The 26825-nt window shown below is 33.8% G+C and overlaps 1 protein-coding gene across 5 annotated transcripts in view; it reads left to right on the forward strand.

Annotated features, from left to right (window-relative positions):
* The window catches only part of SOX6 (SRY-box transcription factor 6), a 424407-nt gene that overhangs the window by 32725 nt on the left and 364857 nt on the right, over positions 1-26825 (forward strand). For all 5 annotated transcript variants that reach the window (XM_047776211.1, XM_047776209.1, XM_047776210.1 and 2 more), the window contains exon 2: positions 12741-12981. In XM_047776211.1, coding sequence (XP_047632167.1) covers positions 12745-12981 — 237 coding nt within the window. In that variant the 5' untranslated portion in view covers positions 12741-12744. The remainder of the gene's footprint in view (positions 1-12740; positions 12982-26825) is intronic.

Raw genomic sequence — 26825 nt, forward strand, 5'->3', positions numbered from 1 at the left:
TCTCAGACTTTGCTGGACCTTGAAGTAAATGGGCAGTGACATCCTTATTTTGTCTCAAAATTGTCTATGTAAGAATTATAGTTAAATGCTGATCATCTAGGCTAACTGAAAAAGTATGCAAGGGCAAGCATGGACAGTTAGTAACCATCAAATATGTATTATAAAATGTATGAAAACTAGAGTGAACCTTTGGAATAGAAGTAGATTTAATTACTTCTGTAACCATTTTTAGTGTCAAACTGCTAGAGAGTTAAATGAATTGGTTAGAGTGTTACCTTCACTCCTTTCTACTTACCCTCCTTTTATAATTGTTAACCTCTAATTAAACACCTTGAACTCTATAAGTAGAAAGGAAGGAAAAAGGGAAAAATTGAAGAGAGAAAATTCTTTGAATAGGCTTGGATTAAATGAATATCTAGAATATCTAACTGGAATATTAAAAATAATATTCTACAGGAAGTATATGAACTAGTAAATAAAATTCAGATGATAATTGAAAATGTTTAATGATTCATTTAATTTAGATTTACTATCAGTTATCTTTTAATTCCAATAACATCTGCCCTGGAGTCAGACCACCTGAGTTCAAATTCTGCCTTCTGTATTTACTACGTATGACCTTAGGCAAGTTTTAATTTTTTTTTTTAATAAACATTTGTGTACCTTGGTTTCCTTATCTGTAAAACAGGGGTAATGTACATTATCTAACTCCTATAATTGTTTTGAGAACTAAGTGAGATAATACATACAGCAGTGCTCAGCAAAGGGACTGACTGGTGCTTTCTAAACAGCTTTCAAATACTATTTCTGTATCTTTTCAACTGTCTCTCCAACTTATATATATCCATCCATAGCCATTTGTCTGTCCATCCATCTATCCATCTTTTGAATGTTTCCAACAATGTAGAGTTATGATTTGTTTTTGTTTTTGTCTTTACCATGAATATTTGAACTTTAAAATATGCAGTGAATTTAATTGGCCAGGGGTAGAGGAAAAGGAGGCAGCCCTGAAAAACCAAAGTATGCACAGAGATCTACAAGCTTTACTTTAAATCCTCTGGTTAAGTATCCCACCCTAAATTTATTTCTGACTATTCACTTAATAAAATTTATATAATTAGGCATATATTTATTGAGTGTTTTCTTTGTGCAAAATACTATACTAAGTGCTGTGGGTATACAGAGAAGCATAGTATTTTGTTCTTGCCCTTGAAAAGTTTGTAATCTGGTTGAAGTTACACTTAAAAATGTAATTATAGCATATATCTTAAAAGATTGAATAAGATAGTATGCATTAAGTATAGAATGAACTATATAAAAAATAAAATTTCAGAGCACTTATCAGAAGTGATTAGAAGAAGGGTTGGCTCACAGTTACCTGGAATAGGATCAGTTGGTTTCCTAGCGATCAGAAAGGAAGGTGAGGGGAATAGGGAGAGAGAGAGGCAGAGCAAAGGCTGGAAGACAGCAATAAGTGAAGTCTGAATTAATTTATCAGTCTAGTTGGAGTAGAAGGTTAAAGTGTAGACTACTAGAAGATAAGTTTAGAAAGATTAATTGGATCTGGATGGAGGGCCTCGAATGCCAGGGTCATGAGTTTGGACTTTTTCTGTCATCAGGGGACAGCCACTGATTTTTCTTGATTAAGAGAGTGGCCTGATAATGGAAGGGGCAGTAGGATTGATTTGGAGATGGCAATACTGAAATTAGGGAAATCAGTTTACAGTCTGTTGTAAGAGTCTAGGTATGACATATAATAAAGCCCTGTACTAAGGTGATTATGAGTGTGGTAAGAAGGTATGAGCATGAGAAACATTAAGAAAGAGTTGATGGTGTTTAAAGACAAGCTGGCAATAAGGAGCAAGAATTAGAAAGAGGAGATGGATAGAATGTTCCTATTTTGAACTTGGATGATTCTGAGAATGATACTCTTCTGGGTGTGAATGTGTGAGGGGAGGGTGTCGAGGAAAATAATGAATCTAATTTTAAGTTTTGTTGAATATGACATAGTAAAATACATCTTGGTATAAATGTCAAGCAGTCATTAGAGGACTGTAGGTCTCAGGGAGATGAGGGAGAGCTCATTGTTTGGGAAATAGATGTAAAAATCATATGGCTTAGGGAGTTTCCGTCGTGGTGCAGTGGTTAACGAATCTGACTAGGAACCATGAGGTTGTGGGTTCGATCCCTGGCCTCCCTTAGTGGGTTAAGGATCTGGCGTTGCCGTGAGCTGTGGTGTAGGTTGCAGACGTGGCTCAGATCCAGGGCTGCTGTGGCTGTGGTGTAGGCTGGCAGCTACAGCTCTGATTAGACCCCTAGCCTGGGAACCTCCATATGCTGTGGGACCAGCCCTAGAAAAGGCAAAAAGACAATAAATAAATAAATAAAAATCATATGATTTAGATGTTAAGGAATGAGATATTTGGTAAAAAAGAATATAAAGAATAATGTTTTAGATTGACAGCATTAACATGTGAATGGCATTTTCTGTGATTATCTGTTCACCTTAAATTTACCAAAAAACGATTTGCTCATTTCTACCTCTTATTTTTCCTCACCCTTTTACCCCCAGTATTATTGATTATCTGTAATGTTTCATCCACTGGGCCAAGCACTGGGGATCCAGTAAAGAACAAGGCAGACATGATGCCTATCCTCACAGAATGTATAGAATAAACTTAAAAAACAAAAACAAAGGGGTTTCCACCATGACTCATTGGGTTAATGATCCAGCTTGTCTCTGTGTTGTTGCTGGTTTGATCCCCAACCCAGCATTGTGGTTAAGGATCTAGCATTGCCACAGCTGTGGCATAGGTCGCAGCTGGGAACTTCCTTATGCTGCAGGTGTGGCTGAAAAAGGAAAAAAAAAAATCTTTTAATGCTTTCTGTTTTTCTTCCCCCTTACTTACTTATTTTTCATGATACTCACGCACCCATTTATCTCTGTGGGTCTGAAAAACATTCTCTGAGAACTGATTTTCCTTTTCTTCTTTCGGTGGATACTTGTAATTATTGCCGTATTGTAAGGAATATTATGTAAGATCATAATCTTAGGAACTTATTAAGTTACTCACCATTGAAGTTAAAAATTACTGATTTAACCCCCCTGTGGGGAGTTTTTATTGTGTTAAGCTTATAAATAAGATCGTCTGGGAAAAAACCTTTATTATTGTACTTGAAAGTTGGCAAGGTGAAGGAAAAAGATCCTTTTTTAAAAAAAGTCTTATTTTTTGAATGCAGACTTCTCTTAATGGTATGAAATTTATTTCAAATCACACTAAAACTTGCAACTAGACTTTAGATTTTCCTTTTTTTCTGTTTCTCCCATCCTTAATGTGCTTTTGATTTGCCACAAAGTCAGCCCAGTGCCTTCATCACACCCTCTCCTCTATTCTTTCCTAATAAAATGGAGCAAAGGTGGAATTGCAATGCAATGTAAGATTGATTACCCATTTTGGGTTTATAAAGGATGAAAGCATTGCTTTAAGGAATGATCTGTCTGATTACAAATGTCTGAATTTAAATGCTAAGATTCCAATTCAGGGACTAATGTTGTTAATGATCCCTAATTCATTCCTCTTTCACTCTCTGCTCTGCTTCCCCTTCTTCAACTGATACATTTTGTGTTAGAGGATTATAAATGAAATTATTTAGAATAGACGTATCAGGAAAAATGGACTATCAGGCATTATCTGCAAATAAGATACACTTTTTCTGGTAAAAAGGAGGACATTTTTTTCCTTTTAATATTGAAGAATAGTTGATTTACTGTGTCGGGTTAGTTTCAGGTGTACAGAAAAGCGATTCAATTATAAATATATATATTCTTTTCCAGAATTATTATATATATTATATATATTATATATATAATTCTATTCCAGAATATATATATGTTATGGGTTATAACAAGCCATTAAATATAGTTCCTTATGCTATATCACAGGTTTTTGTTGTTTATATGTTTTATGTATAGTAGTGTCTGTCCGTTAATCCCAAACTCCCAATTTACCCCTCCCCGCCACCTTTGGTAAACCATTAGTTTGTTTTCTATGTCAGTGAGTCTATTTCTGTTTTTTAAATAAGTTCATTTGTATAATTTTTAGATTCCACATATAAGTGATGTCATGTGGTATTTATCTTTCCTGCTTTACTTCATTTAAGTATGATAATCTCTGGACCCATCCATGTTGCTGCAAATGACATTATTTCATTTTTCTATGGCTAAGTAATATTCCATTATCTATATCTGTATCTATCTCTCTATATACATACCACATGTTCTTTATCTATCCATCTGTCGATGGACACTTTAGGTTGCTTTCATGTCTTTGCTATTATAAATAGTGCTGCCATAAACACTGGAATGCATGTATCTTTTTGAAATAGATTTTTTATCTTTTCTGAATATTGCTGAATCATTTAGATTTTTAAGGAACTCCCACACTGTTCTCCATAGTGGCTGCAACAATTTACATTCCCACTAACAGTGTAGGAGGCTTCCATTTTCTCTGTACCTTCTCCAGCACTTATTTGTAGACTTTTTCATGATAGCCATTATTACTGGTATGAGGTGATACTCCATTGTAGTTTTGATTTGCATTTCTTTAATAATTAGTGATATTGAATATCTTTTCATGAAAAGGAGGACATTCATTATTGTTGAAAGAAGAAAACCACTATGTTAGGAGTGTTTTGGAATGGGGAAGATTTTACCATATTGGAAGGAAGTATGTAAATCTGAATGTTTAAAATTTTGAGTTAGATAGACATAAAATCACTTTACTAAGAGAGCTTTTAAGAAAGCAGTTTGTTTGGAAAAATGTCTGTATTGATATAGATTACTTAGGAATCTTCAGAGTATGGGAGAGCCATGTCAATTTTTCAGGGCTTTTTATTCTAACCCAGGTTTGGGTTACTGAAATCACTTTCATAATGGGCCAATCTGGCCACCAGATTTGGATAAGAATTTGAAATGCTAAGTGTCTCAGTAATAAAAGTGTTAGACATGTACCCTATGCTTTGTTATTCTTCTAAACTTGGATTGAGATATTAAATCAATTTTGTGAGATGAATTTTCAATCCTGAAAATACAAGCTGCTTTAGAAGACAATAATAAAGCATAAGTTTTTTCTTTTAAGAAAAAATTAAGACAAAGACTTGAGGTTGGATACTACCTGTCTTATTTAACCCTTTGAAAGGTGTCTAGGTAGAAACAAATCTCTGAAAGCATAGCCTTTATAATGGTCATGATGGTAACATACACTTAACAGTATTGGCTCATGTGGCAGTGATACAATTTGTAGGCCTTATATACTCTGTCTGGAAAGTTGGAGTGCTCTTATTGGTATTTTTATTTACTTTTTATTAATTGCTCTTTCTTATTTTCCATTTTAATTTAATGTAAGATGAATACATCTTGTTAAATAACAAAGATTGCATCATAGCATTCAGCATTAAAATGCACTCCTTTTTGGGGGAAGCCAGATAGATGTGTTTACTCTGTAGAGAGATTTAGATTTGATTTTTTGTTTTCTTCATGGTAATTATGTTTGCACTTTGCTGATCACTAGTTGTGCATTATTACAATGGAAGGTGACAATTTGATTGTCTTCAATTGGAGAAACAAGTAATTTTATATTCACTAAGCTGTCAGGTAACACTAACTCACAGTACTAAGAGCTCCTGGCAATGTGGCTTGGCACCTATATTTAACTGCTTTGATGCTTGTGTAACCTCTGCTGAATCAGAAATACTTTGCCTGCTGGAAATGGTTTTCAGGGTTGTACAATGAGGTTTTCATTAAGTAGACAAACTGAAAATGAACTGCAAAGCCATGGTTGTTTCTCTCCTCCCCCTTCCCCTTCGTCCCTCCCTCCACTCCTCTCCTTCTCCATCCTGTCCCCTTTCCCTCCTGCTTCGTCTTCTTCCAGGTCTTCTTCCTCTTATTCGATAAGAACTTCAAATTTATACCTTATTTCATTACATGAAAGAGAGGAATTTCTGGCTTGCTTTATTTAGCTAAAGGAGAACCTCAGAGGTTAGCTTCTTTGTATAATTTTGCTCACCGTCACCATGTGTGAGCCTTCCTTTTTTGAAACTGTCTATATAGTATCAATATCCATTTTTCTCCTTTTATTCTGGCAATATTAAAAAGTGAAAATAGAGGTGAGAATGGAAAAGTATGGTTACAGCTTCCAACCTACTCTTTCTCTCTGAGAAGTTATTTTTCTGGTTTAAAGTATTTATTGATAATTGGGTAAGATATCCTGTAACTGGGCTTCCATACCAGTGGATTGGTTTCAAGCTGACCAAGACACATGTTTGATACTCACTTTAAAAATTATGGTTCTCATTTCATGTAAAGAGGAGATTCAAAGTGAACATATATAAATACATTCATTCTACTATTATTTTAGACAGCTTTCTTTCACTTAAGCCACATAGAGGTCTTTCCTTTGAGCTATGAAGTCATTGTGCTTGATTAAAATCCTCTTAGTATATATTTATAGTAACCATTGTTTGGTTTTTCTCTTATTTCTTGTTAGGTGACTGATTATATTTATGTATTGTTGGCCTGCTTTCCAAAGCAAAGATCCCAAGTTACTGGTAGATAAGCTAGGAGAAAAAAATTCAGTATTATTTCTGTCAAGCAAAAAGTATAGAGAGAGGAAGGCAAGTTGTTTTGATCCCAGGAAGAAACTGGATACTCAGAGACACATGTAATAATTATAGGTTTTCCATAGGCAGTCAGGCAGGCAGGCCAGTCATTAGGCTGGTTGCCTGCCTCTTCCAGCAGATACTAACCAATTAGACAGAGGTGGTTACGTGATGTAACATTATCAGGAGAAACAATTCATGAGTCAAAGCATTCCAAGACATATGAGCTCTAGTCCAAAGAACAGTCTTAAGCTATATAAAGTGACAGCAATATTGTCAGCTAAATATAAACTCTAGAAACACAAACTTTGATGACTTGAGAAGAATCTGTTCCAGGTAGTCCCTGTTTTGTAAGAACCTCAGAAGGCCTTTGAAGACAATTTTGGAGCTTTGGTATGAAAAATTAGAAGCCTTAGATAAGTCAAAATCTATTAATTTAAGCCCCTTCTCAGACGTACTTCAAGGGCTTCAAGCATATTTCACTTGCTTCATTGCTATTGATTTGACAGCTAACTCAAATCAGTGAGTTTTCTTCTAACAGATATTATCTGTATATGTTACCATATATGCTCTGATAGAACCACTACAAATTTTAAAAAATAGGTTTATAACTCTTCAAAATAGCTCTGAAAACAGTTACCCCCCCCCCCCCACATTGGATTTTCTTATTTGCTTATTAAACAGATGGAGGAGAGAGAAAAACCTGGCAAAAGCCTAGGGAAGTTTGGAGGTGGAGTGAGGGACAGGAGGTACTACTGGATAAAATAATACAAAGAATCAATAACAACCTTCAGGCTTTCCCTGAATGAAGAGAGTAAAGTTTTAAAAGGGTTATTCTCATTTTAATGTTTGGAATCATGGTCTCTCCCTGGGCCTGTCCACTCTCCCTGCAGTAAACGTGGGAATTGGAAGTGCAGGAAAAAGGTTTTTAAATCATTCTTGGCCCTGGGCTGGGTGGACTGACATCCTTTGTAGGGGTTCCTGGGTATTGTGCATTTTGGCAACTGAACATATCTGTTACTCATGCTCCTTAAAAATGAGAGGCACTGTGTTATATTTTTGGAAAATTAGTTGTTTATTTCTCAAGTATCAGATCAATTGCAGCATTAAATTAACAGTGAATTATCTGACTGAAATAAATCTACCTTGGTAGCCTGGGGCTGAGTTGCGAAAATAAATGTGAACGTTGGCCTGAATTTTTAGTTTTTTCTTTAGGTAAACCAACTGTTAAAATGTTGCTTTATGTTAGAAACAGGGCTTCTTTTGAGCAAATATAAATCACCTAAAAAGTGAATGCCATTTGATAATAATCTTAGAAGTAATGAAAATATTAAAAAGACTATATTAAAAATATTGTTCTAATAAATCCAATGGCTCCTTTAGATAATTATCTCAATCTCAAACAAGTCACAAGAGAACTCCTCAAATGATAGTTTTGAGGTGAATTCTTTCCAAGCAATAGTATAGAGAAAAAAAAGTAATTTCAAGTGACTATGCCTTATGAGGAAGTTGTTTTAAAATAATCCTGACTTTTTAACATAAAAACAACTGTTTTTTTTTTTTAAATAGCACCATCAAATAAGGAAGATTTAAAGTTCTAGAAAATAAGATTTTTCTGAGACAGAGGACTTAATGTGTGGATATCCAGTCCTCACCATCTTATCAAGTCTTGTACCAGCTAATATTGACTTCTTGTTAAAGAGCAAAGTAAATTTACTTTCTGAGTAGGTTGGTAATGGTCTAAACATTCAGATTTTATACTGCAGTTTTGGAGAAAAATAATTATTATCTTCCTAGAGGCACTCCTACTGGCTTCCTAGAAAACATTATCAATTACTGGAGACTTTATCTCCTACAATCTCATTTTCAGAAGTTCTAATCCCTGAAGTTCTTCCCAATGGCTGGCATCCTGGGAATTCACTTGATCTGCTGGGCAGAGACATTTCAAACTCGGGGAACACATGATGGGAATTTAGTTTTATGTGTCCCAAAGATATGTAATTCTCTTTGGAGGTTTTGCTTGATAATAGCTATGCCCCAGAAAACCATCTTGTTTAACCAATGTGATAAGTTGACAATGTAGTTTTTCTCTCTGATTATAATGTACTCTGTGTAGTCAATACACTGGTACCATGTGAGTGTAATTTCCTCTTTTATTTTATCTCCAATGCACTGTATTATAAATAAACAGTTAAAAAAAAAACACCAAACAAATCTGTTGCATCTCCTTTTAAGATTGTACCACTGTAGACACTTGTTCTAGTAAAGTAGAATTGGGCGCATTTGATTGCATTTAAATTTTTCATGCTTCAGCAGTTTGGCTGGGAGCACAGTAAAGAAAAATCCCATGAGCGAGGATAGTTTAGAATAATAGAACTTGATTTTGTGTATTATAGAGGCAACATTTGCGCTGCTTTAGTTAGGGTTGTGTCAGCACTTCCATTATAAACCCCTGTTTTCAGGGGGTATAACTAGGGAGTTTTTTTTTAATACAAATTAAAAAAAACAATTCATTTGAATGATTTTAAGTTATAATAGTGCAAAAAATAAAACAAAGTTAAGTCACATAGAAATTGACCACTTTCACAAGGATTTTAATTCTTTTGTTTATTAGCTGTATATGGCAGCAGCTAAAGACGATACTGTTCTAATACACTGAGGGTGAAAGTTTTTGTAATGGAAAATTACTGATATGAGGATTAAAAATAAAAGTAAGCACCCCATGTGATGTTTTAAAATATTAAAACAAATGAGTATTTGATTTATGAGTTTCTAAAGGATAATAGCCATGGTGCAATGATTATAGTAAAGGCATTACCAAAAGTCAAGTATCTGCAGCTTCTAGAATACAGATTAGTTTGGTCTAGTAAAACGGAAAGCTAAAGTAAAGAAATGCAAAGAATGAGGATGTAATAGTAAATTGAGGGATTCTATAACAAAATAATTGTGCAAAAAATAATCAGTAAATTGAATCCAGTAATCAGCAAATCTAAGACTTATTTAACAAGCTGCATTAAAAAGAATTTCTGCACATTTTCCTTTTAAAAATACAAGAAAACCACCATCTACAATAAAAAACTATAACAAAACCAACAATGAAAACAAACCTGAGAAAAGCCCAACAATGTTATCAAAAGGAATGTGTACAGAGGAGCAACATGTAGCTAAAAGAACAAAAATTACTTTCTCTGCTGACAGCATATTGAGAACTCAGTATAAATCAAGAAATTAAATAAAATATGATATGGAAAAATATCCTTAGAACAAAAATATTAATTCCTTACTAACGGGAGGGATTTTGAAGTTGAGTATGCCTTCCTTGGTTGTTAACCATTATTGTCTTGCCTTCCCCCACCCTTGTCCCTTAATGGTAGTGTGAACTGAGGATGAACAGTCAGATTTAATATTGCCTTTTTTTTTTTTTTTGGCAGCCTATCTTTTATTTGCAACCTTGATACACATTTGTATTTGTAGGTGCAAAATAAAAGACAAATTGTGTGATGTTATAAATTGGTAGCTTTCTTGAATGGTCACTGGAGGAATCACCAGAAGACTGATGATGAAGTAGAGGTGAAGCCTTTCCTCACTAATTGTATTCAGCGTGTAATTTCTAAACTTCCCTCTGAATTTTGATTTTCAATTAACACTCCCCATTTGAAGATAATTTTCTATTTAATGTAATTGCAGGAAATAATTTATTGGCTGATTAAGACTGAGGGCCCAGCCTTCCTTAAGAAAACACTCTAACAAACCAGCCTTTAAACTCAACCCATAGCTTTGGACAGATTTAGTCTATTTTTACAGCTGCGTGGTTCTGTTTAATTAGGATTGTGCACTATTGTTCATTGGTGCAGTTTATAGTTGAAATTATTCTTAAGAGACTTTTCATTTTGGGTTTTGTGTCATGATTAATTTATACTAAAGCAACAATCACAGATATTGCTATTGGAAGGAGCCAAGTCACTTTATAATAAGAGGATGTTTGTGGGGAACTAAAGTCACTCTGAGTTTTGGATTATGACTTTCAATTGTATTTAGCTGTTTTAAAAAGCAGCAGTAAATTCATTCTTTTGTCTTTAATGTGAATGATTACATTATTGGTACTGTTATTATCTGAACTATGAAAACACTCTTATTGTTTATGGCAAGCTCTTGATAAATTTGCAGAACAGTTATAATTTGCCTGTTTTTAGTATAGTATTTATGAGACTAATGAAGTAAGCTCCAGGATGATTCCTGTATACTAAGAAACATCCTGTTGTATCATTTTCCTTAAGTGTACATACATTTTTCCATTGTCAGTATTGTTAGGAATTAGTCAAGGATACACTTATCTGATTCTTTGATATAGTACTCTTTAGAACATTTCATTTCATTTCTTCTTAAAGAAAATATAGACATACTTCTGTACTTTCTTCCATATTATTTTCTAGTACCAAGTCTAATAGATTAAATTTTGGTTATTTGTAGAATGATTATTATAAGTAGGTATCAGCATTTTAATATGATTCAAAGCACTTCAAAAGCCAATAATACTTTTATTTAGAACTGTGCATAATTAGATTAGCTGATCTTATATTAATTTTTTTCACTGTAAGATACTAAATCTGAGCCCCCTCATTAATTGTGAGAAATTTAGCATTAGCTGTTAAATCCTATGTGAAACATGGGCTGCTACATAAAAACTACTGTTTAAATTGGAATTAACTTAATTATTTTTCTTTGCACTTGATATTTCCTTCACTGCAATATTCATGAAAGCATGTGACAGATTTGTAAATTTAACTGTTAATCTCAGATTTCTAGACCCTTTAATCAGTATTTATTTGTCTGTAGAAACAGTACTAGCAAGTTAATGATTTGCTAATTTGAAAAATGCTCATGTGGTTTCCTATGTTAACTGATTTGTGCATTTTTTAAAAAATGGTATGAAATCAATTAATGTTAAAGAGCAATTAAGGTAGAGATTTTATTCCTTTCGTTACACAGCAGTTTTAGAGCTAAAGATGCTATGAACCAAAAACAATGTAAAGTTTTAGGAAAAAATACTCAATTCCCTCTTCTTTTAAGTTAAAAACTTTTGGTGGTTTTATTTCTAAACATTTTGCTAAGAAAATCACCTTGCTAAAGTGATGTTCTAAAAGTTTTGAAATTTTGTTTAAGAATTATGATATTCTGATATATAGGTAAGCACAAAAGGAAGACCTTTTGCTGAGTGTAGTTGATGTTTACTTGTGGATATATAAATGAATATTCAGTAATTGTTTGGGGAGTTTTAAAAAAATTGTGCAGAGTAAGGTAAGTGCTTTGAATCCTATATATACTTTCTAATATAAAACAGAGGCATAGTTATTTAATATACTCAATTAAAATATCACAAAATTACCTGAAGACAAATATAACATTAACAGCTACCCAATCAATATGTCACTTAAAAGTTTAGTTACAGCAGTTGACACAGCTTGAAAGTTTTTAGAAAAGGATCAGATTGGCACTAAACAGTGCTAGGCCTAGAACTTGTAATGCAAGGTGTAATCTAAGAAGTCAGGACCAAGTTTGTTTAGGATTTTCATCATAGATTACTTACTCTCCTGATTATATTTTCTTACATAGACTTCCTTTGTTCCTACAAAATCATAAAAGAAATTCGTATATTTGTAATTTCAATTCATCCTCCAAACCGGCTCATTTGTTGTTCATTCTTTTTTTTTTTTTCCCTTTGCTAGCTATCATCTGAATTACTCTCAAGAAGTTTATAATCTTTTTGGGAGAACTGGGTGGAGAAATATATACATATACTATACATTATAAAAATTTATTCTATAAAAATTTTAGTCATGGATAGGGTAAGAAAGAAAATAGGCAGCAATATCTGGGAAGAAGTTTGCTGAGTTAAGAGCAGAGACGGAAAGTGGGACAGGTAAGCTAAGAGTTCTTTTTTTAGTGGTTTAGAGTAGATCATAAACACCTCTGAAGTTAGAGAACTTTCCTTTATTCCTGAATTAGTCAGACTTTAAGGGATGGTTTATTCTTTTGTCATTGACAGCCCTGTTAAAAATCCATGCTGTTTCCTTCTTCTGCAGAAGAATGTCTTCCAAGCAAGCCACCTCTCCATTTGCCTGTGCAGCTGATGGAGAGGAAGCGATGACCCAAGATTTGACCTCAAGAGAAAAAGAAGAAGGCAGTGATCAACATGTGGCCTCCCATCTGCCTCTGCATCCCATAATGCACAACAAACCTCACTCTGAGGAGCTACCAACACTTGTCAGTACCATTCAACAAGATGCTGACTGGGACAGCGTTCTGTCGTCTCAGCAAAGAATGGTGAGTTTTAAAAATCTGGCCGCTGTCGCTAAGTGTGTTTGTTACGGGCTCATCACAAATAGATATTGTAGAAAAAGCTCAAAAATAACTCATATCATTAGAGTTATTTTTGTTCAGGCTATGAAGACAACCACTATGTATATTATTAATATACTAATTAGTGGAAAAATTGGAAAATGGTGTGTGGTTTAGTTTTCGTCCATTTTTAGGTAAACTTTTCAAAAGATATTTAATTTAATTTTGGAGGTGGTTTGGTTATCTTGTTACCTGATTTTCTTTATTTAAGGTGGTGAACTTGATAATACCACAAAAAATAAGTATGATCAATAAAGTGGGGTTGCATATTAGTACTGAAAAATTGTATTAAGCAAACATGTCTGTGTGAATGAGGTCATATCGTGAATACATCTTCAGTGAGGATAAAAAAAAGTTATCATTTTTAACATTCATTATTGAATTAAAAGAAAGCTTTCTCACTTGTGTACCTATATATTAATTTCAAAAGGACTTATAAAGCTCCTGAGTATCATTCAGTCAAACTACAGGAGTTCGCCCTAAAGGTAGAAACCATATCAAATATAGGCAGTGTATTAGCCAGCTTTCCCATGTTAGGTTCTGCCTGTAACCATCAGAACAGACCTCATAGTCAGTAACATTAATTGTCCAGTTTAGAGCGAAAATATTCAATTTTTTAGCATTTAGAACTGACTAAAATATTAATATATTTTATTAGATGAGGAATTTTAAACTCCATTTTATATTTCTTAACTTTTGGCTGAATTTAATGAGAAATATTTTAAGTGGGAAATGAGGAAAAGTTTTATTCCTTAACAAAAATAAGATAATATTTAAAAATACTTTTACTACTATTGATGTATTTGTAAATTTTTGCCTTATGCTTATTAATGGCTCAAGACTAATTCAAAGACTTAATTCCATAATTTATGGAGGCAGACATTTTTCTTTTTCAGGTGATTGTGCGGGCACAATTAGTACTCTGAAGCAGTAGATGAGAAGTAGGGGACTGGAAGAAAAATAAGACTGTCCTAGACTAACTTTAGGTTCAGAAGGGATCATCATTGTGCAGTTAGACCCACTGGAAGATTTGTTTTCCTTGCATGGGGGAAGAGAGCAGGCATAATGAAGCAAGGCTAAAAGTCTGTTTTTCTGATTGAACTTAAGTGGTTCACTTTATACTTTCAATACAGCATGAATGAAATAGATATCCAGTTGCTTCCACTGGCTTTTTGTTTTATTTTTATTTCAACAAATACTTAGGGAACACCTCCTCTGGGCCTAGCATTCTGCTGGGTACTGGTTGGATAGGGAACAAAGTATGCATGATTATGTCATCTTAGAACTTATATCTAGGAGAGGGAACAGAAATTAAATAAGAATACACACACATATATAATTAAAATTGTGGTGTAGTTAAGACAACAGAATGCTACATGAGAACATAATGAGATAAACCTAATTTAGAATGAATGGCTAGGTAGGAATGGCCTCTCTGACCTAAGGATGATAGAACTAGCCAGGCAAAGAATAGAATAAAGAGTAAAAATAGCAGAGGAAATGTGATGTATGAAATATTTGAGGTGAGAAAAATATAGCTGAGCTTTAGGAAATGAGAGATAAGTCCTTGTAGCTGAATTGTAATGAGCAAAGGTGCAATGTAACATCAGATATGGTTGGAGAGATTGGTAGGGGCTATATATCCAGCAAAACCTTGCAGGTAACATTATGGAAGTGAGATTTGATTCTACGTGCAATGGAAAGCCATTGAAAGGTTTAAGAACATTTCAAAAAGGTAATTCTGGTTGTAGTACAAATGATTGGGAGGGAGACAGAGTGAAAGGAGTAAGACCTGCTGGGCGGCTATTTCAGAAGTCCAGGTAAGAGATGATAGTGGCTTGGGTTAGTGTGGAGGCAGATGGGATAGAGAGAAGGGATGAGTTCAAGATTTATTTTAGCTTTTATGCCAGATACAGCCATAGACAAATCAAAATAACTATACTGGAAAATACAGGTCGAGACAGAAACAATACAAGTCAAATTTTGCTTCTTTAGAATACGCTTTACTTATTTTTCTTAGTGAAATTTAGTTCGTGCATTGGCAGTTGCTTTGGTGAGTTATTGTCAAAGTTTTATGATCTAAAATTTTGTCAGAAAACAGATACTAATAATGTAATTTGTTTACCAAATTTATATTAACTGGGATTTATGGTAGTATAAATAGATTAAATTTACATATATGTTACATTAATATAAAAGAAATCATACTTGCTGGAAATGTTTTCAAACTTTCTGATATCAAACATTACTTTCCACTGGAGCTTTTGTGTATTCTGAATGTCTGGAAGCCAAAATATTTTGTTTTAACTCCCACTCTATAGTATTTCCCAGCTGTGTACTTATATGGTATAATAAAGGGATTTAACAAATGGGAAATAGCAGCTGCATTTGGAAATTCCCTTTGTGCTCCCTTTTCACTTGATAGATTCAATAATATAGAACAAGTGTATCATCAGACCTGTAATGACTTATATGGCAAGTATCATACATACCAGTGACAAATTTTTCTTTACAGCAAAGAAAAATAATAGAAGGATTTTAGGTTTTTGGATAATCTTGCATATACTCACTACATATAGTGAGTGTATGTGTTGGGGTGAAGTGACTGTGACTAGAGTAAAATTTAATAAGCAGTTTAATCTCATTCTATTTTTAAGTAAGTATTAAGTCCAGAAGGATTGTTAGGAAGATAACTGAAACTTGTAGTTCTCTTCAACAAGGATCTTAGTTGTTACTCACTGTAATTGAACCTCATAAAATCATTGTGGAGAAATAAAATTCAAAAGAAAGTATAAAAACAATAACAAAGATTCTATCAGCGCTTTATTCTGTTTCTATTGTTATTTACTTTTTGTGATAGCCCTCACTCACGGACAGTTAGAAACAGGCACTAAAGGTTTCTTATCTTCTGGTTCAGGAAGGGTTTTACTTTGAAATATCAAGACCACAGAGGAGCTTTTCTGTGAGACAGGGTAAAGACAAAGTTCTGCCAATCCCCACTTCCTGATTAGAAAAAAAATCTTCAGATGTTAAAATTCTCATTAATTACTTTGATGTTGTACTCCAATGAAATATGAGACTATACAATTTCGAACAAAAGAATTCATTGTGGCATAAGCAAAGGAGAATAGAAATTTTAGAGAATAGAAATTTTAGAAATCATCATTCCAAGACCAGTTGAAAATAAAAAATTTTAGACTCTGATTTTAATTACCAATACTTATATTATGGACACGAAAATGTTCGTTTTAAATTTACCATGCTGTGTTAATTGGTAGAATCCACTTGCAGTCTCAGAAGGTAGTATAAATAAGAATTCACTGTCCTTCCTTGTTATGTATGACAACTATTTTCATTATGGTACCAGCACCTTTTCTGCAGCACCTTTTTTGCTGAGTAATATTGACACTGTTCTCTGAAATGTGTTTTTCCTCCCATTAGAACTGATTCATTAGACAGAAATAAATTCCAATTATTTTTCCATTGAAAAATGTATAATGTATTCTTCTTTTTAATGTTAACAAGCATGAAGGAACACTTTTGTAGTAATATTTAGTGGCTGGCATATGATATTGTGTGTAGTGATTATCTGCTAAAGATTACTTTAGTATGTAGTACGTACTAGGTTCCAAACATTGGGACTTTCTTGTGACTAAGGTAGATATGATCCCCTCACAAAGTGGACAATGGTAAGTACAATGAAGAAAATTGAATAAGAAAATGTCACTGAGAGTGACTGCTTTAAATAATCCAGGAAACGTCTTTTCGAAGAGGTGACATTTGAGTTGAGATTTGAATAATGCAAAAATTTGGGGGAATATACCCAGAGTGTATAGAAATGCAAAAACCTTTTGGTCGGTGTATTTGAGCAGTAGGAAACAATGGAGTGTCTGGAGTGGAACGGGTGAGGGAGAGAATGGTATGAGATGAAATCTAGGAAGCAGGCAGATACTATGGCGTTTCATAGGCTACAATGAGATGTTTGGAGTGTACTTCAAGTGCAAGAGGAAGAAGTTCTTGGAAGATTTTAAGCAAGAGGCTACCATGATTTATGTTTTTTTTTTAATGATTATATTAACTGTGCTATGTAGAGAATGGATTATGAGCGATAACACCAGAAGCAAGGGCACCTATTAGGAAAACTGTTGTGCTGCAGGTGGGTGTTTGATGATGTGGAGGAGCAGACAGTTAGGGAAGTTAATCTTTGAGGAGTTCCCATAGAGTGTGAGGAAGACAAGATTCACATAGAGGGTGAGGAGAATATTTTACGTAATGTCCATGCAAGCAGAAATTTAGTCAAGAATGAACAGGAAGTGAAGTTAATGAGACCAGGGTGACAGGAAGGGTTAGGCTTCCTTCGGGACCAAGAATGCTCCCGTGAGAGGACAGAAGCTTTCGGCCCAGCAGGAGCTGTTTGTAGGTGACTTCTGACTTAGGTTATGGGGACATGGGCTAAGCAGAAATAGTATCTCGTACAAGATCCCCAAAGTGACAGGATTGTAAGTGGGACCTTCTGCATGCACGAGCACTGATGTACGCATGCTCATATTGATACATATTTTAAGCCAGAATGAGATTATATGCATTTGGCTTTTAACTGCTAGTCTAACTAAGTGGAAGTAACCATACTGGACCCTCAGCCCCAGAATATCAGAACTTCTTATTTTATAGACTTACTTAAATTCCCCCAAGTTTTATCTTCTAGAAAAGTTTTAAAAATAATTTTTCCACTACACGTAAAAGATGCAATAATGTCCTTTGTTGTAATTGAAATAAAATAATGATAGGCAAGCTGAGGTATTTAATAAATGACTGTTGGAAACAATATTTTCCTGCTTGTAAACAATTTCCCCTCTTTGCCTTTCTTGCTTTCAGTCCAGTGAAACTGCTAATCAACTGGAGTGTTCTATGTAGTTTGCTTTGAGTTGTAAAAATCCTGGTGTGGACTTTGTACCTTTTCTGGGAATGGTGTTGTTGTCATTACATGGTAGTATAGTCCAGGAATTTTGAGTAAGGATTTAATCCTTCACAGTCATGCTTTATGTCGTGACTGACTTTTAAAAGATTTCTAACTTGGTCACCTATTAAAAGATTTTAAAAACGTGAACTGTTACCAAGTTTTTTGTAATATTTAGTCATTTAATGTAGTGGGTAGCACCCAGATAAAATTTATTTCTTCAATCTTATTAAAAATTTTTAATTTTTAAAATTTAAAATATAGTTGATTTACAATGTTCCTTTAATTTCTGCTGTACAGCAAGTTTGAGACTGCATTTTAGAAAGTTTAGTTAAACCCACTAGTCCACCTGGTCAGAACTATGCAAGGTTTATTTTCATCTTTTTGGTATTTGATTGATCTATGAAGCACTGGGGAAAAAAAATCCATAAACTATCAATATTTAGATTTCCTGAGAAATTTAGTTACTACTATTCTCATTTTTGGATTTTGGAAATTCATTCAATTTAAAGATCAACGCTAGACTTCTGGTAGTAAGTGAAATTATTCGTCATTGCTGCTGAGTCATGAAGCAGCATTCTCCAAGAAGCCCTGTGGGAGAGGTCTCATTTTCTATAACTTTGAAACTATATTAGAACACAGTATTGTCTGTGTTTAAACTTATCTCAGAAGCTTAAAGACAGAAATTTACTTACAATTTGGACCAAAAATAAAACCATATTTTATGACATGGGGGTGGATAATGAAATATACAGTGAATTGTCTACTGCTAACAGATTGATCACATTTATATATTCATGTTCTGCTTATGTGTACTGTTTCATTCCTGCTATTAAAATGTGTATTTAAAACACTTTCCTAAATCTGGTTTGTTCAAGCAAAATGATTAACAGCATACTACTTGGAAATATTTCGATGGAAATTTGAATTATTTTATCATTAGTCTTGATATAATACATCTTTCTAAATATTCTTTTTGGAAGACTTTTCTTACTTACCTAGCATATTATCAAAATCTTTATCAAAAGTAGAAACATTGACATGCTCTGAAATAGTTGGCTTTTTCCCCCTTGGGCAAGAAGGAATCAGGTATGCATGTTGATTAACACACTCCAGTCATTAACATGTGATTATGTGGGCTGCATACTGAGCACCTGCCAAAATATAAAAATCCAGTGCTTTACTACATCTGTGCAAGAGACTTTTTGCATTTCTTTTGTATTTTGATAGTTCAAGGAAAATCAGAGCCCAGTATCTTTTCTTTTCTTTTTTTTTTTTCTCAGTGGAATGAAATTGTGTATACAGAATGTTTTCAAGGAGATGGAATATGCCATGTTTATTTTTATTTTAATCTTTTGGGCTGTGTAACATCCAGTGACTGGAGTTGGCAGAGTTCTGACTGTAACATGAATCTCTTAATGATCTCCATCACTGACATTCACTTACAATTTATAGCATTTCTCTGTGTTCATAAGGATTATATTTTTCTGAGATTCAGCTAATATTCCTTTAATTTGCTTTATTTTAATATGATACATTTATGTCTTATAAATATTGCATTTTTATTTCTTTCACCAATATGCTGTGAGTGTGTCTCATAGTGATGCCAGGCCTGCTACTGTGGTTTGATTTTTCCTGTCTAATTTTCATTTGTAGCTTGGCTTTGTAGCGTTTCCAGACACCTAGGAAAAGTCATCATTCAATAATTATTTAAAATGAAACCTGGTTATTAATAGAAAATCTAGTATGATCTAGTATAATGGAACAGTTTGACTGAGCGGGCCTATTCCACTCAGGTTTTATTTTCTTGATAGATTTAAATTACATTCAAATGTAGTAGAAGGTTTTTTTTTTTAGGGCCGCACCTGCAGCATATGGAGCTTATCAGGCTAGGGGTCGAGTTGGAGCTATAGCCACCACAGCCACAGCAACGCCAGATCCGAGCCACATCTGTGACCTACACCACAGCTCATAGCAATGCTGGATCCTTAACCCACTAAGTGAGGCCAGGGATCGAACCTGCATCCTCATGGATGCTAGTCAGATTCGTTTCTGCTGAGCCATGATGGGAACTCCATTTTTTTTTTAATAAGCTTCTTGTCAAAATGATTAATATTAATTATTAAAAGCTCATCTCAGGACACTAATAATTTTCTAATTAAAACAGAACTTCACAAGCAAATTTCAACCTCTGAGTGGTTCTGATTAATATTCACATTTTTTTGTACAGAATTCCTTCTTGACCATTGATAACCTAGATACATCACTATAATGGAATATAACTAGTGATGAAATCTCCGCATTTCTGTAATGATCTAAGCAACATAGTGTAGAAAGTAGTGCATATATTATATAGCATGCATTTGCTTGACTAATTTGAACTTTTTCAAGATTAGAATGAGATGTGAATCTTAGGGTCCTTCTAGACCAGCATAAGTCAGATGATGCTGCCTATGATAGTGTATTGCTTTGGGAAGAGAGAGCTGGGATTTTATTTGCACTCTTCTAGATTACCTCCACTTTAATTTGGAGTGGGTTACTTTCCATAAAGTCAACTTAACATAACTAATCCTGCTCCCATTATTTATTTGGAGATGAGATTGTAAGGGCTCTCTTAGATTATTGAGTAAAACCACCCACACAAAGCAGGAAAGACCCTACTTTGCTTGTTCCATGAACATATCTAATTTTTCTTGAACACATCTAATGAATATGCCTTAATTATCTTGATATGCAAATTATCCCACTGTCTGTCCTCTGCAATAAGAAGTTTCCCTTGCTTTCTAAGAGAAATATATCCTTTTTAAAGAAAAACAACTTCAAGCTATTATTCCTTTTGTTAATATAGCGTTCAGTGTGATGACATTTATTTTTTATACTATTAACCTTTAAAGTATTATTTTGGTATGACTACATTCCTATGACCTTTAGGCATTAGTTTTTCTAGGTGATTCAAATTGAGTTCAATAGTATAACTCTGTGTAAACCACATTCTCAGATTCAAAATATAAATTATGAACCTTTGCTAATAAAATTGTACAATCAGGTAAAAATTAGAAATGAATAATTATGCATTTCATTTATCTTCTTTATATTTCATTAACACCCTAGAAAATAAGGAAACCTTATTTAATAAAATGATTGGAAATTATTTTGTAAACTTTGCTTTGATTATAATTTCACTCTGATTTGTTTTTACTTCCAATGTACTGAGAATACCTAGACTGTAATATTCTCAGGTTCATAAAACTTTTGGGAAGAAATGTGCCCTAAGTCAAGCATAGATAGATTATTGTGGTATAACAGAAGAGTTTCATTTACCTTGAAACACAAAGAATTAGAACATTTTTGTAAATGACTACTAATTTAGGAATTTTTTTGTTAGTTCCAGTATTTAATTAGTAATTTTTGCATAATTGTGGGTTAGCCAGGATTAAACCATGTAATCCATGAATAAGTTGAGGAAAAATTTTCTCTTGAATTCAGAGTTAATATTTGGCCTTCAGTTGTATTAAATTTTTTTTGATAGTGCTTCTACCAAAATACTTTTCTTATTTTTTGTTCTTGCACTAATGTATTTTTGTATGTGAAGTTGATTACAGTTTATTTATTTTGCTTTCTGAAATTGACAGTAAAATCCTTATGGGCACTGTTCTCTTGGATCCATGAGAAATGACATAGTAGGGCAAGAAATGAATATAAATCTGAGTTTTTGTATTTCTGGAAATTAAGAGAGAAAAATAAAAACTAACACTACCCCCTTCCCCAGAGAGAAAGTATGGACTCTGTGATTGTAACTGAGCCATCAGTCCAAGGTTGTGTGTTGTCTTCAGGTAGAGTAATGCATGAGAATTGAGGATATCCTATGCCAGATTAGACTTCTATTTGCTGTCTGTGGTAAATGTGACAGTTTTGTGCCTTGTTTCCTTTTTCTGGAAATGTAAATATAGGTAGATAATAGATGTTTTATAAGCAACATAGTCTCTGAGGAATCATTTCCAGCCTTACCTGTTCTATCTGTAAAAACTTAAATCAGACAACTAGAGATGTTATATAAAAAATTTCTAGATTACAGACAGCCTCTTTTTACACCATTATATATGTGTAGTTGACATATTAGAAGGAAATTTGAAAGCTTTCGTGGTGAAATTCTCAAAATTAGAAACTTTACTTGGGCAAGATTGTAGTGAAGGGAGAAGATTGTTGAGTTCACAGAATGGCCAGAAGGGCTCGGTGTGTATGACATAGAGAGCAATCTATTCTCTTGTTGCTCTTCCTTAGGTGAACTAGACCATAAAAGCACTTCACTGTTAATTGAGCATAATTGCTATTAAGGAACAAATGGATTTGACTGACCTTCATTGGGCCCTTGTACTTATTAATGTTAAGATTTGTGAGGAATGAAGAGCATACTATGAGCTATTTCTTTTTTTGTATGACCCCAGACTCATCATTTTAAAATGGGCAATCAAGATGTAGGTAAAAAGTTGATAGTTGTTTTGGGGGGGGGTCTTAATTATTACTCCTTTTCTTAGTGGATCCCAACTATCTGACTTTTTCCCTAAACACATTATATCTTATTTTCTGTTTTTACTGAAGCTACCCTGATACCCTTGAATGATTGTAGAATCTCCCTTTCCCACAAAGGCCCCAATTTCTATCATGGATTAGGGAGATGTTTCCCAGAAGCTGAATTAAATGGCATTTCAAAAGATTATTTGTGCCATACTATAAGCACAAATAATAGTATGTGCTCTTCCTCTTCTTCCCTGCCAACTCTGAAAACAGGTCTCTGGTACCTTCACTCTCCTATTTTCAAGGTTATTTTCCTATTTTTTGGTGGAGGGTAGGGAGGAGTTTTTACTTTACCTCATTTGCTTAAATTATTTAATTCTGATATCTGAGGTTTTTCCACCATGTCAAAGTTCTCTTAATTATTGCTAATTTGGATAACACTTATGCAACACAGGTTCCTAGTGAGCTGACTGATACTTGGATCCTGTGATATGCATATTACTTAAGCTCCCATCATAGCCTTTAATTCTTTTAAAGCATACTAGGTGCTTTGCTAATTACATAAGAAAAATTCACTGATGTTTTAATAAGGACATTAATATCCCTCAAATGGAGAAGAGAATAAAACAACTGCAAAGCAAGAAAGCATGAGGAGAATAGACTTGACACTGGAGTAAGTAGTTACCTCTTAAGTAAAGCTCTGTGGAATCATTTGAGACTCTTTATGCACAGAAATTTGCTCTATAAGAATTTGTCCAACTATACTTCTCCAACTTCTTCATGATCACACACCTCTTTACCCAGTGTCTCCAGTTGTCAAAGAAAACATCCTTTTGATTCAGTGGGATTATTTTTATTTTTATTTTTCCCTGGGGTTATTTAGAAGAAACATAATTTAGAAGAAAGGATACTAACTCATAGAAGACCTGTGTTTATCTCTGCTAGTAATTTGTGTGTGACCTTGGGAAAGTCAATTCATATGTCCTGATTTCAGTTTCTTCATCTCAAAAATGAAAGACTCAAAGCACATAGCACCAGTTGCAGCTGAGCCCCTCAACTGGTCCAGGGGCCAGCTCTGCCCACCTGTGCGCTGCAGCTGCAGCTGTGGCCCTGCCACAATAGGAGGGCACATGCAGCCCACATAGGGGGCATCGCTTGAATTGCTGGCTCTGATGGCCAGGTAGGATTGCAACTCTTAGCCCCATAGGACATCTCCTACATAAGTTCATTCCTTTAATACTGGGAAAGGTAGCTGATTTACCTTATACGTAGGGACAAGCCCAGAGAATTAGTAAAAATGAAGAGATAAAGGAATATGCTTTAACTGAAAGAAAAGACAAAACCTCAGAAAAAGAACTAAACAAAATGGAGATGAGCAGTCTACCTGATAAAGAGTTCAAATTAATGGTCGTAAAAATGCTTATGAGAAAACTTGGGAGAAGAATGGATGAACACAGTGAGAACTTCAACAAAGAGTTAGAAAATATAAAGTACAAAACAGAAGTTATAAATGAACTGAAAAATACACCTGATGAGTTCAGCGGAAAACTGGATGAAGTAGAAGAAGAAATCAACAAGCTTGAAGATGAAGCAACGGAATTCAGCAAAATGAAAAAAGAATTAAAAAAAGGGAGATTCAGCAATCTTTGGGACAACATCAAATGAATAACTTTTGCATTACATGGGTCCCAGAAGAAGAGAGAAATATCTAGAAATAAGTATTTGAAGAAATAGTGGCTGAAATCTTCACTAATCTGGGAAAGTAGACATGCATCCAGGTACCTGAATTCCAGAGCTCTAATTAAGAAGAATTCAAAGAGACACACATCAGGACACATTATAATTAAAATGGCTATAGTTAAGAATAAAGAGAATCCTAAAAGCAGCAAGGAAAAACAACTTGCTATGTACAAGGGAAACCTCATAAAGCTTTCAACAGATTTTTGAGCAGAAGCTTTACAAACTATAAGGGAATGGAATGACATATTTGAAGTGCTGAAAGGAAAAACTTTCTATCCCCAAAAAATTATCATTCAGGATTAAAGGAGAGATTGAGTTCCCCATATAAATAAAAGCTTAAGGAGGTCATCACTACTAAACTGGCCCTATAAGAAATATTAAAGGGACTTCTTTAACCAGAAAATAAATGGAACAAATAAACAGTAAGAACATAAAATGAAGGTGGTCAAAATGTACAAACTTCCAGTTATAAGATAAATGAGTACTAGAGGTATAATGTACAACATGATTAATATAATTTATACTTCCTTTGCTATATATGAAGGTTGTTAAGCAATCAAATTCTGAGAGTTCTCATCATAAGGAAAATATTTCCCTTTTTCTTTTCTTTTGTATCTAGATGAGATGATGGATGTTCATTAAACTTATTGTGATAATCATTTTATGAAGTATATAATCAAATCATTATGCTGCACAACTTAAACTTATACAGTGCTATATGTCAATTATATCTCAATAAAACTGGAAGAAAAAAATAAAAATCTCACTGGAAAAAGTAAATATATAATAAAGGTAGTGAATCAATCATTTATAAAGCGAACATGAAGTTTGAGAGACAAAAGTGGTAAAAATAAGTCGAATTACAATATTTAGTTATGGGATTTGTAAAATAAAAAGATGTAATACATGTCATTAAAAGTATAAAATGTGGGTGAGGAAAAAGATAAATTTTTGGAATGTGTTCAAATTTAATTCAGCTTTTACCAATTGAAAAACAAACTGCTATATACATAGGATGTCATGTGGAACTTCTCAGTAACCACAAGTAAAATACACAAAAGAAAATGAGAAAGGAAACTAAACATAACAGTAAAGAAAATCACCAAACACAAGGGAAGAGAGAAAGAGAAGAAGAAAGGGCAGAGAGTAATTATAAAAACAATCAGGAAACAATGAACAAAATAGCATTAAGTACATATCTATCAATAATTCCTTTAAATGTAAATGTAGATGAATCATCAAAACACATAGAAAAGTTAAATGAATAAAAAAAATAAGACCCAACCTTGCTGCCTACAAGAGAATAACTTCATGTCTATGAGTCTGTTTCTGTTTTGTAGGTAGGTTCATTTGTGCTATAGTTTAGATTTCACATATAAGTCCTATCATATGGTATTTGTCTTTCTCTTTTTTACTTACTTCACTTAGTATGAGAATTTCTAGTTGCATCCATGTTGCTGCAAATGGCATTATTTCATTCTTTTTATGGCTGAGTAGTATTCCATTGTTTATATGTACCACATCTTCCTAATCCAAACTACTAATTTAGAATGGATAAACAATGAGGCCCTACTGAATAGCACAGGGAAGCATATCCAATCTCTTGGGATAGAACATGATGGAAGATAATATAAGAAACGGAGTCAGTATGTATGCATGACAGGTGACTTTGCTGTACAGCAGAAATTGACATTGTAAATGATTGTAAATCAACTATAATTTTAAAAAATAGAATAACTTCAGAAGTAAGGATACACAGGAGTTCCCTTTGTGGCTCAGTGGAAATGAACCTGACTAGTAATCCAGGAGGATGAGGGTTCAGTCCCTGGCCTTGTTCAGTGGGTTAAGGATCCAGCATTGCCGTGAGCTGTGGTGTAGGTCACAGATACAGCTTGGATTTGGTGTCACTGTGGCTGTGGCTTGCTGGCAGCTGCAGCTCTAATTCAACCTCTAGCCTGGGAATTTCCATATGCCACAGGTACAGCCTAAAAAGACAAAAAAAAAAAAAAGTAAGGATACACAGACCAAAAGTAAAGGGATAGAAAAAGATATTTTATGCAAATGGAAATGAAAAGCCAGAGAAATAGTACTTATATCAGACAAAGTAGACTTTAAAACAAATACTGTAGTAAAAGACAAAGGAGGTCATTATATACTGATAAAGGATTCAATCCAGCAAGAATATATAACATTCGTAGATATATATGCAGCCAACATAGGAGCACTGAAATATATAAAGCAAATATTAACAGACCTCAAGGGAAAAACTGAAAGCTATACAATAATAGTGTGGGAGTTTAACACCCCATTTACATCAATGGATAGACCATTCAGATAGAAAATCAGTCAGGAAACACTGGGCTTGTATGGCACATTAGACCAAATTGACTTAATAGATACAGTTGATCCTTGAACAACACAGGTTTGAATTGTGCAGGTCCATTTATATGTGGATTTTTTCCAATAAGTATATAGAAATATACATGTAGAATATCATATGCAAGAGCTTATGTTAAAGTCGATAGGCTCTCCTTTCATAGGCATAAGATGAGCGATA

Source organism: Phacochoerus africanus, chromosome 4, assembly GCF_016906955.1.
Source record: "Phacochoerus africanus isolate WHEZ1 chromosome 4, ROS_Pafr_v1, whole genome shotgun sequence".
Taxonomy (NCBI): domain Eukaryota; kingdom Metazoa; phylum Chordata; class Mammalia; order Artiodactyla; family Suidae; genus Phacochoerus; species Phacochoerus africanus.